The sequence below is a fragment of the Idiotropiscis lumnitzeri genome, chromosome 4, assembly GCF_059441095.1.
Source record: "Idiotropiscis lumnitzeri isolate Australia: NSW breed Sydney's pygmy pipehorse chromosome 4, RoL_Ilum_1.0, whole genome shotgun sequence".
Classification (NCBI taxonomy): Eukaryota; Metazoa; Chordata; class Actinopteri; order Syngnathiformes; family Syngnathidae; genus Idiotropiscis; species Idiotropiscis lumnitzeri.
In genome coordinates, this window is record NC_142394.1 from 29,811,029 (window position 1) to 29,825,127 (window position 14,099).

The 14,099-nt window shown below is 42.8% G+C and overlaps 1 protein-coding gene across 6 annotated transcripts in view; it reads left to right on the forward strand.

The window, feature by feature from the left end:
* Positions 1-14,099, forward strand: part of nrxn2b (neurexin 2b) — a 295,473-nt gene that overhangs the window by 86,924 nt on the left and 194,450 nt on the right. For all 6 annotated transcript variants that reach the window (XM_088295199.1, XM_088295195.1, XM_088295200.1 and 3 more), the window contains one exon: positions 4,208-4,225. In XM_088295199.1, the coding sequence (XP_088151325.1) occupies positions 4,208-4,225 (18 nt within the window). The remainder of the gene's footprint in view (positions 1-4,207; positions 4,226-14,099) is intronic.

Below are 14,099 nucleotides of genomic sequence, written 5' to 3' on the forward strand. Positions count from 1 at the left end.
GTATTTGAATTTGGCTTTACAAAGTATACAAATTATTTTTGAAGTCAATAATACTGAGATAAAATATTTAACTGCATACAAATGTTTTAGCTTAATCTCCAGAGTTAACGCTTAAACTTTGAGAGCCCTAATAAATATATATATATATATATATATATATATATATATATATATATATATATATATATATATATATGTATATACACTGAATTATTCCCAGCTAAGATTTTAGAGCGCTCGTATGGAAATAGAACAGCTGTAGAGGGAACTTAATGTCGGCCCATTTAATACCCTTACAGGGTGAAGGGGGGAGGGCACTGGAGGGATGACTGAGATGTAAAGTCATGCACAATAATTATTGCTCTGACTTCCCCTCTCCTGCAGGCATGTGATGTTTCTGCATTTAGTAAATAAAAAGGAAGGAGAAGCTAATCCCTTCAGTGAGGAAGGAGGAAGGCCAAATGAAATACGTTGACGCAAAAATTAGACTCTTCTAATTGAATAAAGGGGATTTCGAGAAGTGCCCGCATATTAAGATACACTATGCGGAGATGTCGGAAACCCATAAAACCGGCACAAGACGAGGCCTCGGGGAAACGGGATGACCGTCGCACGTTTGTGTCTTCATTTCACGTCTTTGCAAAAATCTCTCTCAACCCGAAGGAGTAACGTCAGCGCCAGAAATTTCAAAATGGCGTCATAAATCCAAACTGGAGGAGATTGCGCCAAAGACTTGGTAAACTCGATCGTCGTAAGCGTCGTCCACCTCGGCTCACCCTGCTCTCGTTTAGTTTTTTTTTTTTTTTTAGTTTTAGTTTAGGAGGTGTGAGTGGCTTTATGCTCGCCGGAGCATGCGAGCAGAGGCAATGAGGCAAGCGGAATAACATTAGAGCCCCTCGTCGGAAAACGCAATCCACCGAGCAGGTAGCCGATCCTTCCTCATTAACTGCATTGTGGCTATTCCCAATTTAAAAAAAAAAAAATAACCATGAAACAAAAGAACCATGTTTTTCGTGTTTTTTTTTTAATGTATTTATTTATTTTGGGAAGGGAGGACAAACCACACATAAATTGTGGCTATCACTCCAGGAACCAGTTATCATCCTTTTGACCTCACCAATTAATTGGTAGATTAATCGACTAATGCCTGCCTCGAGGGAGTCATTGAATCGAGCATTGAAGTTGTAAGCGCACGCCATTAACTTCGGCGAAGCGGTGCAGCACGAGTCCGACAGTTGAAGCCTTGATTGTGGCGCACCCCGCCTGGCAAATGCGCACCACAACCTTTTGGAGGACTGCCCTTCATTTTTTTTTTTTTTTATTCAGTGCATCGCCTCAAAAGAATTAGAATTTCTACACTGTTAAAAAAATTCAAGTTGAGTCCACTGAACCGATTACATTTTAAGTTGTGCAATTCAATTAATTTTTGCTTTTTTCGCATTATCACAACAAAGAGTTGATAGAGCTGTTATCCCTCGTTTTTTACGCTCCCCCCCCTCGTTTTAAAAATTTCAACAACTCAGCAAATGACTTGCTTTATGCGAACCAACTTTGTTGACATAAATGTCAATATTTTACATTTAAAAGTTTTTTTTGTTTAAGTGTAGCTTGCACGTACGCAGCCGCTAACAGGCGTCATCAAGAATGACTTAATGATGTACAACCAGACGCCTTGGAGCATTTATGAGCTTCAAGCCTTCCACTCGCCACCGATTATATTTGTTGATCGCACGAACGTCCATCAAACGGAATTACAGAATTTAAAGAAAAAAAAGAAAAGAGAATACTGTGCGCTGTTTATTGCGAGCCATTTAAACAAGCTTCAATTTGAATCTTTTTACTTAAATGATGTGAAAATCTAGTGTCCTCTTTTAAATGTTCTTCTGGCCGACATGAAAACGTGACGAGGTTGACAGTTTAATACCATAGTGTGAGTGGCGCGACATTTGGGCCATTTGAATTATGTATGCGTGCAATCTCCATTTTTTTTGTTGTAAGCAAAACATTTTGTCACATTCAGCGTTTAGCATTGTTCCATTTGACTGGCACGCTCGGTGGCAGGCTCCAATTACGCAATGGCTTTCTGGCTGCAAATTGCGGAGCACTTTTGCGAGAAAAAAAAAAAAAAAGGGGGGTGGCATTCATGAAAGAATTGCATGAAAAGGAAGAAAGAGGAGCTTATTAACCAAAACAAAATCTGACTGCTTGCTTTGGATTGAGAAAAATAACAAAATTTGCCGCGGACAGTCTCCGTGTAGACTTGAGGGGAGGACTCGAGCGAGGTTTGAGCAAAAGAGGATTTGGCCAATGAACAGGATGCGGCCTCAACATCCAGTCCGGGGGATTAGTGGGGAGGTCCGCCGTCCAGGGGGAGAGCGATGCGACAGGAAACGAGATCGGTGTCGGTGAGGCGGACCGGCTGCTTGCATAAACGTCAAGACCCAAATTTTTCAGATGAAACCGCTGGCATGTATCCCAAAAATGAGTTCCAACTTGTTCATTTTCCAAAATGTTCGCCCCGAGACCAAAGCGCCTCTCCGTATGACCTCACTCGGTCCACAAAGGCGCGTCGTAAACGGTGTCGGTGGTAGCGTTTTGCGCCGAGTGCCGTTTGGACGAGTTTTTCGTCACCGTTGCACCTTTCTGTCTCAGACCGCACCCCGTTTGTGAACGCCGCACCAGTTGTTGTTGTTGTTTTTTTTGACCGCGCATCCCGCTTCATCTGGAGAGACACTCAAGGGGAAGCAGCGCTCGGCGGGACGACGCACTCCTCCAACAAGGCCGGCATCTCAGCTGTGTCTGTGTGGCTGTTACCTGGCAACAGAGCTTCCTCCCGTCACCTCTCACTGCAGCGGCAATGTCATAAATAACCAAGAAAAAAAAAATCCTTGTTATGCAAAGTTATCAAGGACTCAATCGTTACGATTACATTTTTTTTTTTGCTTCGACCATATCCCAGAGGAAAGGCTTTCGTCTTCATTTTTAAGTTGGTAAAATTCTTAACGGTGCTAGAAATGAAAGGTGTCCGATATCGGTATCGGATTGGGTTCTGATATCAGCCCGAAAAAAACGAATCGAATTTTATCGGACTTCATCCAAAATCTGGAATATTCGCACTCAGAGACAGGCGATGACGACAACGCGCCAATTCGACGTCAGCTGTAGGAAAGTCGGTACGCGGCGTCAGTTGGGGGGTGTTTGGCCGATTCAACGTGTAAAATTGGGTCGAGTTAAATGAGCACAGTGATTGGCTGTCAGCTTGCCAATCAGTGCACCGGACAAGAACCCGAAGTGGCAAAATCGGACAAACAGTAAAAATTGAAGCTATACCTCAAGAACGGAAACAACTTTGCTCATTTTTCACGTAAAGGCTGGCTGGACAGAAGAGTGCGAAGACCAAGTCTTCGCTCTCATTTACGAAAATCCGCCATTATTCGACATCACCATCAAAGGCGACGAATTGACTAGCGCCGCCGATGGCGTGGAGGGGTACTACTTCTCAAGCATGTGCCGAGTCGTTGGCGTCTCCGTCGGCTTTTGTGTGTGCTTCGCTCATTTCCGGTGCGCCGACGTCGGATTGGAGGCCTTAAGAGTCATTGGCCGAGGCGCCAAGTCAATCTCAAATCTTTTTGACCATTTCTGACTGAGGTGCCGACATTCCAGTTTCCGTCACTCGAGACTTTTTTTCTTGGACGAGCTCAGTATCCCTTGGGATTGGAGGTCCAATAGTTGTGCGGGAAATGCTCATGACTGCCAGTCGCCATTTCAAGGAGTCGTTGGGTATTCTAGAAATAATGCGACCCGACAACATGTGTGGCCACAAGCAATTAACACTGATGATGTATTTACTTTTTTGACTTGCAGTTTCTAATTATGGGTTGTCATAATTTAGCCATTATCCACGCCATTAAATTCCATCTCTTGTGGGGAAGAAAATCATTTAATTGTGTTATCGTGTGCTTCTACCACAGTGAGAAGTTTGCTCAATGCTTTTTTTTTTCCTCCTCTCTCGTATAAGTACAAACACAAAAAATGTGAACTCTGCCTTCATGGGTCTTTTTATGCCGTCACATTTTAATGGCTTCGTGTGTGGAATCGTTTCACCGCCCTGTGCCAGCACATCTGATGTCCTCTCGCTTGTTTGTTTGTTTTTATTATTTTTTTTTTATTCCAAATACTCATCTTTCTTTTCTCTCTTGTCTTTCAGGTGACTCGTCTCAAAGCGGTAAGACAACTCATTTTTTACTCATTGCTTTTCTGTGCGCCACCATGTGCTTGCGTTTCGTCCGTCAGGAAAGGTCACCTTTGTTGGACTTTAGTCAGATTTTTTTTTGGGGGGGGTGCGGGGGCATTTTAAAAAGGCGCGCCTTTGTTCTTGCTTTACCTTCTTTTGAGGGCAGGTGTGTGTGTGTGGGGGGGGTGTTACCATTTTCTGCGCACTTGTGACACCCGAATGTCCTCACGCCTCGAGCTGCATCGCTTTCCAATGTAAATTTAAATTTCGCCGGCGCTCGGTGCCTGCGCACGGCCGCTATTATGTGTTTCATTAATTTTGTTTACAAGGTTGTAATGCTGCCGCGCCGTGTGTGGCTTTTACTAACCACAGACGGAACGTCGGCGGCGTATTTCCCTGCTCGTGAGCCTGTTTCGCCGTATCTGCTGACACGTCACAGCAGACTTGCTTTCGATTAACACGTCGTTTGGATGGCGGGCTTGTGCGATCGCGTAGATGGGGGGGGGGGGGCGGATGGGATGATGCCGGGACGGGCGGACTAATGAAACGTATCCGCGCCTCACTCAAAAAGCGGCGAGGAAACAAGATGAGCTCAGTTTAAAACTCTTGCCTGCAGCATTTCCACTCTTCGATTTTTTTTTTTTTTTTGCTGATGTCAGTTTTCTGTTTGATAATTATGTTCTTCTGCATCTTCCCTATGAATGTATAATCGTATGACTTAACGCCGTTGGCCGTTGGCCGTATGTACTGAGCCCAGCGGTCCCGCACATCACATCTTAGATGGTATTCGATTATAGGGCGGTTCTCAACCTTTTTTCTGTGATGCCCCCCCTCCCCCCAGTGAAATATTTTTTTCAGGCAAGTACCCCTTAACCGACGCCAACAAAAAAAAGATTTAAAACATTCCGTCAGTGTCTGATTTATTAAACTTCATAATCATTCAAACGTCATTTGTAGGTCCAGAAAAAACAAGAATCAACATAAATTTTCCTCTTTTGGATCATAGAAGAGATCTACAACTTGTGGGCGTAAATCCAAATAAACCCAACCGTATTTTCCGGACTATAAGACGCTATTATTTTTTCCAAGATTTTGAACCATGCGGCTAATACGACTGGATTTTTTTTCACCAGCAGGGGGCGCTCAATAGTTCAGAAAATACGCTAAATAAATCTCTATTTTTTTTTTGTTTTAGGTCTTTAAACATAAAAAACTGCATCTTATAGCCTTCTGCGGCTTGTATCGTTTTTTTTTTTTTCAAAAAGAGTTGCTGCGCCTTATAGTCCGGTAAAATACGGTAATCTTCAAACTACGACCAGAATTTTGCAGACTGATTTTTTTCCGAAAGGTTCCGCTTCAAGCACGACTCCATTATTTGCGTCTTCAAGTGATTGGCACGTCACGGGAGATGTCATGTGACAAGTTGGGTCGAACCATTCTCGTATGGTGAGAATTTTTATATAATGAAATTGATTAACCTACTGAATATAAAATTAGTTTTATGAACTTCAGTGGTCCTGAAACATTGAATTAATTAAATAATTATTAAAAGATTTTTGCATGTTGGTTTGTTTTATTTAAAATCTCGCGGACCCCCGCAGTTCCTTCGATTACCCCCAGGGGGTACGCCTACCCCCATTTGAGAACCACAGATGTCGAGTATATTCCGCGCCGTCAAAGGCATGTTTCCCGACAAGTTGCAAATTCAGACATCCGAGCTTCGCTTCGGGGAAATGGAAGTCACGTTGGATTAGTCCGCGTCTGCCGGCAAGAAAGTCTTTGCATCTGTTGGGATTTATTTCAGTTGAAAAAACTTTTTGCGATTCAAACGTGACTCTTACGGAAGTTTTGTGCAAACAAGGTCATGTGATTCAGACGGTCCCGTAATAAGACGAGGCGAGGCCGGTGAATATTGTCGCATTTGCTCATCGTGCTCATGGGGCTAAATATTTTTAGTGGAAAGACGAGATCTTCATCCGCTTTTTAGACTCCATCAAATGACATTCAGAGAGATGTAAACATCTTTGTGAGCATCCGCCTGTCTCGGCGTCCCGAAACAGCGTTCACCGCCTGGTGGACGATTAGCATCCCGCCTTTGCCTTTTATTTTCCAGCCCCCGCCCCCCTCGCCCCTCCCTCGCTGTCCCTTGGATGCCGTGCGAGCGCCGCGATAGGATTGGCCCGCCCGCCCCAGGAGAGCGTTCACCGAGACGCGCACGCACGCTTTGGAAGATAAAGCGAAGGGGGATCCCGGCGTCGTGCTGGGTGGAGGGCAGCACTTAGCACAACACGTTGTTTTTTTTTCTCCCTGCAGAACGGCAACAGTCAGACAAACCTCAAAAACAAAAGTGGCGGCGCTTGGAGCTGTTTGTTTAAAACTCCCAACATCTGCTATTATGCATTCATCCACAGTTGGGGGAATTCATTATTCGGCTCCGTAAGCGGCTTTATCGTGAGCCAACACAGACACGGCAAGACGAGGAACATCCCCCGCTGCGAATCCCGACATCGCTCATTTATCAACTGCTTTCATCACCTTGATCATCACACTTTAGTCAGACTCATAAAAAAAAAAAAAAAAACACTATTATCCATGCTAATTGTCTCAAACGGCCAACAACGTCCGGTCACATTTCGGCAGAGGAGGGTGCTAATGAACAAAACCACCTAAGATAATTACTGCTGGAGGAGTCCAAGCTCTCAACCCCCCCCCCCCCGACTGCGACGAGTTGCTCATTTGCACCATTTGAGGCGTTATTTACGACATGCGATTGTCTTACGCACGATGGAGACTCGTCAAGTGAGCCGAAACGCAACATTTGTGCTGCATTCACACATGGTCATGCAAAAGTCATTTTTGCACCAGCTTAAAATTGCTGTTCCCTCAGAAAATATTAATGATGTTTTTTTTGGGGGGACCTTGTGACATTTGCAGGCTTGCAAACGATGTGGCGCTCATCTGTAAAGAATCAAAGTGCCTAATTCACCACCATTGTGCAAAATAACAAAGTGTATCAGGACACAAAGTTGGTTGGAAAAGTTGGAACTCTTCACTTAATTCAAGCGTGGGCAAACTATGGCCTGGGGGCCACTTGTGGCCCATTAAACGTTTTAATCCGGCCCGCCAAACTAAAAAAAAAAAAAAAAAAAAGATTTCCTTTATTTTCTTTATTTTTTTTCTACGGTGAGTTGAGGGTGACTAATACACTCCATCCATCTGCTCCTCGTCCGGCCAATCTGTCAAATTTTAGAACCCATTTGCAATATTTTAAAAGCCAACATATGTTTTTTTTGTTGTTGTTTAATTCCTCTAATTTGCCCCGCGACCTTTGTGAGGCGAACCGGTACAGATAATGGATGGATGGACGGATTTCTGTAATCAGCATTCAATGTCTCCAGAAATGTCTTCATCGCGTCATCTCTGTTTAGTTTTACCCTGTTCAAAAATGTTTCATCTCATCGTCATCCCTCGGCCAAAAGTCTGCTGAAGTGCGATTGAGTTTGACACCCTGTAAATGCTCGTCTCTCGTCATTCACATCAAAATATGACACGGCGCATTGATCAGCAGCAACCGCGGTGCGCTTCCAACAGCGCAGTCGCCTGTTGAGAGCGGCCTGCTTCACAGGCCACCCGACGGGAGTTGGAAGCTCCATTAGCTGCATACAGAACATGCGCGTTTTGTTCACCGCAAATTGCAAAAGTCTCCCGACCCCACTCGTTAGGAATCCTCAAGTTTGTTCATTCCTTTGCTAACAATATATTTAGCAGTGGTGGGCGGTCAAGGCCTTCAAGGATAAAATAATCAAGAATTTGCGATCATATTCTTCACATTGATGTCATATTATATCCTAGTCTTGTATGTTTAGTGAGTTTTTTATCCAATCAGAATTCAGCTAGCTCCTGTTGCCAGGCAGATTTCATGATACCAGGAGCACGCACTGATATTTAGACACTACTTTGGTGTACAAAGATTCCATAAGAAGATGCCACAAAGCAATAGCTAGCGCTTATTTTCCCGCTGCGTCGAGGTGGTACACATGCAGGTGATTAATGAAGCTCGGTGGACCCCGAGTGTACACACGGAGAACACAAGGTCGGGGTCACTCTTAGTCAGACGGGGATTCACGCTATTAGGTCCTAGTAGAACACAGTGAAAGACGACCACGTGATTGTGTTCAAGAAATTGACACCAGAAATTAACTAGAGAGAGATTTAAGAGAGAAAGATTTGAGAGAGAGCGAGAGAGAGAGAGATTTCACATGACAAAAAGAGTCTGAGAAAGATTCCGGCACTCAGTTGTTTAGGGGGTAAAAAGCGCCCCCTAGTGTTTATGATATCGATAATACCCCATTTATTAAGCTGGAGACACACAAGTATTCGTTCGAAGCGGCTAATGTATGTTCACATCTGTTTTTTACGGCTAAATTTAGCTCTTGTGACTTTTAATCAGGTGTGTTTTGTAGTCCGGAAATTACGGTGAGTGGGTGTGAAAAGGAAATTAGCCAGCTAATAAGCTTTAAATAATGTTTATTAAATCAGGAAACCTCTGCCGTTGGCCTCTCGTCGTGCACGGACCCTTTTTTTTTTTGAGGTGGCAGTTGGAGTCGGACTGGTGAATTGCAAGGACGGAAGCGTTTTATAAGGACAGGGACGGACGGGCACATAGGAGGATTATTTGATGAATTAGGACGGTGGGATGTTGACATAAGGGTGCCCATGTCGTGGACAGAAAACGGAGGACGGACTCTCAAAATAGAATTAAGTGCCCATCTCTGTTAACTTTGTGATATGGTCCATGTATGAGTATTGTAGACTTATGAAGCAAAAATAAAGGATTATTGTCACTTGTCTTATATGTCCTTGACGGACAACATGCCGACATTTCAGATCAGTGAAGGAGCCACTTTTTAGTCAGTGTTTGCGCCCAGATAGATGAAGTGCTTGACAAATGCGCTGTGAAACGATCAACCAATTAAGTGCAATGTGTTCCAAAGGACGGACGACGTCGTACTGCACATAATGCATATACGCATGCATCAAATTAAGAAATTGAGAAGGTGTCACCAAAAAAAAAACAAAAAAACAAATTTGTGTCAAGTTGATGCTTTGAAAGCAAAACATGTTGAATGTGTCATAATATTTTTGCCTCTTTGCCCCCACGTAAGAGCTCAGCCGTGTCACTAATTAATGAAGCTGACGCGTGTTGCGTAACACCCTCTGCTTCATCTTAGCCTTATTGTGTCTCGCTCGCGTTTGTTTGCCGACGTCGTGTCAGCGCAGCTCGAGAGGGTCTGCGATGAAAAAGGAGATCACGACAAATTCTGCCGCACTGCGAATTGCGGGAAGGCAGGAGAAAGATTCGCTAGTTTCAGAGTGTCTCAAAAGTTATATATATATATATATATATATATATATATATATATATATATATATGCTGTCAAGCATTTTTTTTCAAACTAATTAATCGCGAAAAATTCCATAATTAATTGCGATTAATCGCATTTTTCTCCAATTTTTTTTATTACGCTTTTAAAAGGTATTAACTTGCATAATATCTTGTAATGAATGTAAAATCACCAAATATGAAGTGTATTTTGAATCAAAGACTGTGCTAAAGATGTACAGCGAACATGGTAGAGTGTTTGAATTTGGCTTTGAAAGATATGCAAATACACTTTGTGAATAAAACTGAGTTAAAATATCTAATCGCAGGAATTAAAAAAAAATTAATCATGGGTTAATACTTTCATTTTGACAGCCCTAATATATATGTATATATATGCTGTCGCATTCTTCTTTTTTTATCATGGTCTATTTGTTTTTTTTTTGTGTCCTTGAGCAGGGTTGGCTATCTTATTTTGCGTCTGTTTGCAATTCTCCTGTTGCCATTAAGCCACAAACAAGAAAAATTTATTAAATTGTCCAGAAATAAATTGTCATTATGTCAGTGGCAGGGAATTGTGTAAATCCAGCATAGAAACAGAAAGTCGCCTTAGTTTCGAGTGTGAAGGATGCAAATTTATACTCCTGAGACATAATCGACCCCTCCAGCCCCCCCCCCCTTTCCAATTGCATCCTTATCTTTATCTGCACGCACGTGTGGTCGGACTCATAATGCACGTTGTGTGTTTATGTGCTGCCGAAGAGTGTAAAATGAGTCTTGGCAGTGAAGACAGTGCACATATTCACCGGCCACATTATTAGGGACACCTGCACAGAGCCCCAAACAGAAGCCGATTGTAAAGCAGACTTTTGGCATAAACGTAACGCCGCGTTAATTATGGTGCTTTAAGTTTGCCGCGGTCTTGCGCACACAGTCAGGAGCTCGACTTAATGTGGATTTGAGGTAAGCAGGCGATTGAAGGGAGGGGCGGGTGTGGAACGCCAAGATTGCCGTGCCCAGCACTCGTAATGAGACGCAATACAGAGTTGATGTTGTAAGATTAGGCCGATTTAAGAGACATGAGAAGCCTTGCACGTCAGAGCTCAGCGAAAGTAAAATACGGGAAATTATATATATATATATATATTCCAGATTAGAAGGCGCACCCTCATATAAGCCGCAGCAACTCTTTCCAAAAAACCCCAACAGAAATCGCACCAGGCTACAAGCCGCAGTTTTCTGTTGAAAAAAAAAAAAGAGTTTAGTGCATGTACAGAACGATCTTGTACTGTGAATGCACATAAAGGTCCATAAACAGATTGTTAAAACGGTGCCTGTTGCCACGGCAACAATTTTACTGATTAAAACAGAACAGACCCAAGAGAAAAAAAAAATGGAGATTTATTTTCTGTATTTTGTGAACTGTAGAGCGCTCCTACTGGTGAAAGAAGAATTCACAGAAAAGCCGCACCGCTGTATTAGTCGCATGGTTCAAAATCGAGGAAAAAACTAGCATTGTATAGTCCGGAAAATATGGTCATCTTATGAAACGTTTGTTTTTATTAAAAAAAACTCAACTCATTTATTTCCTTCCTGTGGCTGCTGACTCTTGAAGAAATCCATAATAATTTGTGCAATTTGCAAAGCCAAATTCAAACACCATGATGGTTGTATTTGACAAAAATTGAATCATAGTCACGGGTCCGAGAAAGATTTTAGAACGCTCTTTGAATTGAAAAATACTTCAGACTACCAACCCAGGATAAGATGAATGCACTTTTTGGGCGTCTATACCCGTCAATGGCAGTGAATGGCTTTTAATTAATTAAATTAATTCATTCTTATGTTGTACTTTATTTGACTAAAATGATTTTCGACAGTGACACATCAGTGCAGGTTTATGCTTCCTTTCCCTTCCAGTTGCTATAACAACAAAAACGTAAATAAAAGCAAAAATCAATGGCGCATTTGGCCCACTTGTTTGATTGAAAAAAACAAAACAAAACAAAAAATAAATAAATAACACCGGCCTGCCAACATTTGACTTTGGTGCATTGCCTCAAAGAATTTGTGTTTGTTGTGTTCCGGGCTCCAATTTGCTGGCTTTGCATCCAACGTGTAGGCTACAGTCATCAGGATTAGCGCCAAAAAAAAAAAAAAATGTCATTTTGTATTTGCGTGAGCTGGTGCTGCTCGTCTTTGGGTTGGTCCCAATTTGTCCTGGACAAAATGTGATCTGATTGGAAGGAAGGCCCGAGAAGGTGTAATATTGTTTTGCACTTTTCTCAACAATGGCTCAGCCAAACGGCGTTTTCGCTCTTGCGTGGCCGTTCTCAACAATGCAGCTCTGATTGTGATTTTCAAGTCAACAATAGCGCCGTGATTTGCTTTGCGATACTCTTTTTCATGACAAGTCAAACAATCCTCCACGTGAGTTGCTTTGTGTCGGTGGGGCGTGTTTGTTTGTGTGTGGGCGGGGGGGCTGTTGTTCTTTCCAGGAAATGCCATTTCATTTTCAACCGAGGCGGAAACTTCATAGCGTGCCGTGTTTTTATTGAATATGTGTATCTCCAGCCGATGGAGTCTCATAAATTTTGGACAAACTCCAAAATTTGATTGCAACTTCTTAGTTTTACGCAACTAACAGACTGCAATCTGTTTAAAGTGAACCACAATTAACTCATTTACTGCCATTGACGGTTAAAGACGTCAAAGATCCTTTTTTTTTTTTTTTACTCAGCTGGTCGTGAATGAGTTAATGTTTTCTGTTAAAAAAAAGACATAAAAACAAGGAGAATTACCTGTTATTTAAAAAAAAACATAGCTTTGTGTTTAGCTCACTAGCTTAATGCTAATGCTAATACATAGACACATTTACATCAGCAACATATTTCCGCTACGTTCAGACTGCAATCAGATTTTTTTTTTTTTTTTTGCATACGTAACCTATAAGTAAATTATTTATTTATTTAATTATTTATTTTTAGACAATCTGATCTGCTCAATTACATTTTATTCTAATGTTACCTGGGTCACTTTAATATGTGGTCCGAAATAGGAGACGTATTAAATTTTTTATTTTTTTTTTGCATTGCAACCTCTGCCACAAAATCCCAATTTGAGCTCTATGCGCAGAATGCTTTGCAAAGAGTTTTTCAATAATTTACGAATCTCCAGGTTATTTTAAGTAACAGCGTCGATTTCTAATTGACTTTAATCCCACTTGAAACATGAGGCAAAACGTAACGGCGGTGCCACAGCGACGCTTCATTGACGGACGTCATTTCGGCAATGACGCAAAAGTCATCTTTAGCGGGCGTCTCCGTGAAATGAGATCGAAACAGACGTGCTATCACAATACTCGCAGACTGCATATTCTTTATCCTCTGCAAGGAGCCGAGATGCGACGTAAATGCTGTAAAGATGTTCCCGTACTGTCTGTCTTATACTGCCCCCATGTGGCCAAGGAGGGCGGCAGAACAATTCCTTCAATTGTGTGTTGGATGACCGTTGCCCTTTTTTTTTTGTGGTAATGAGAAACGGGTCAATCTGACAACACACACTACAAATGGCCCACCATCAGGTCCGCTGCCCTCCTTCGCACCGAAGCAGCTGCTCCTCTGGCTTGCCGCCACTCCCCGGAGTGCTCACCGCTTTGTCTCTTTGGCGCCACAGATCAATTGGCGTCCTAACTCAGCCCCCCACCCCCCCCAACTCAATTGGTGTCAGCCGTTAACGAGGCACAACATGCGTGTTTGTGATGTGACGTCAGAGTGGCGTGCACACGCGAGCGTCGCCGCGTGCGTGCGTGCCGGCAAGGGCGCGTGTGTCAAGAACGCACTGAGGCGTGGCGAGACTCATGCATTTGAAGAATAGTTTCAGCTACCTCGCTCATCAGCAGGTGTGCAGGTAGCCCGTTGTTAACGGCAACAAACACTCAAGACCTTTTTTTTTTTTTTTTTGGCCAAAAAAACATAACATCAGTGTCGTTCCCTGATGACTGATTCCCCCTCTGGATTCCATCATAGAGCATTACAGCCCCCCCCATTTTGAGTAATTGGAAGTTAAAGGAAAGGCACTGCAGTCGTCTGGAGAAGTGATTAAAAGAGGCAACTTAATTAAAGTTGGAGCGAAAAGAGATTTATCAGCGCCTTCAATTAGCTGGCAGTGACGACGCGCGAAACGCCAACAATGTGGAGATCACGCATCCGTCTTGGACGCTCGCCTATTGATCCAAGCTGAGAAATGACATGAAAAGCGCCGAGGTCTCCTCGGCAAATGTTTCTTCTAAGCTCGCGCACGAGCGTGAAGACAAAACGAATGAGAGCGAGAACACAATGAAGCGTAATTGCGACTCGAGTGGCGTTTGCGTGACCGTTTTGTTTTTTTTTTTGCCTTTCATGAACAGTTAGAATAGATGCTTGAAGAGCATCTTTTCTTCCATGACGAGTTGGTGGAAATTCATAAAGCCCGACACGATGT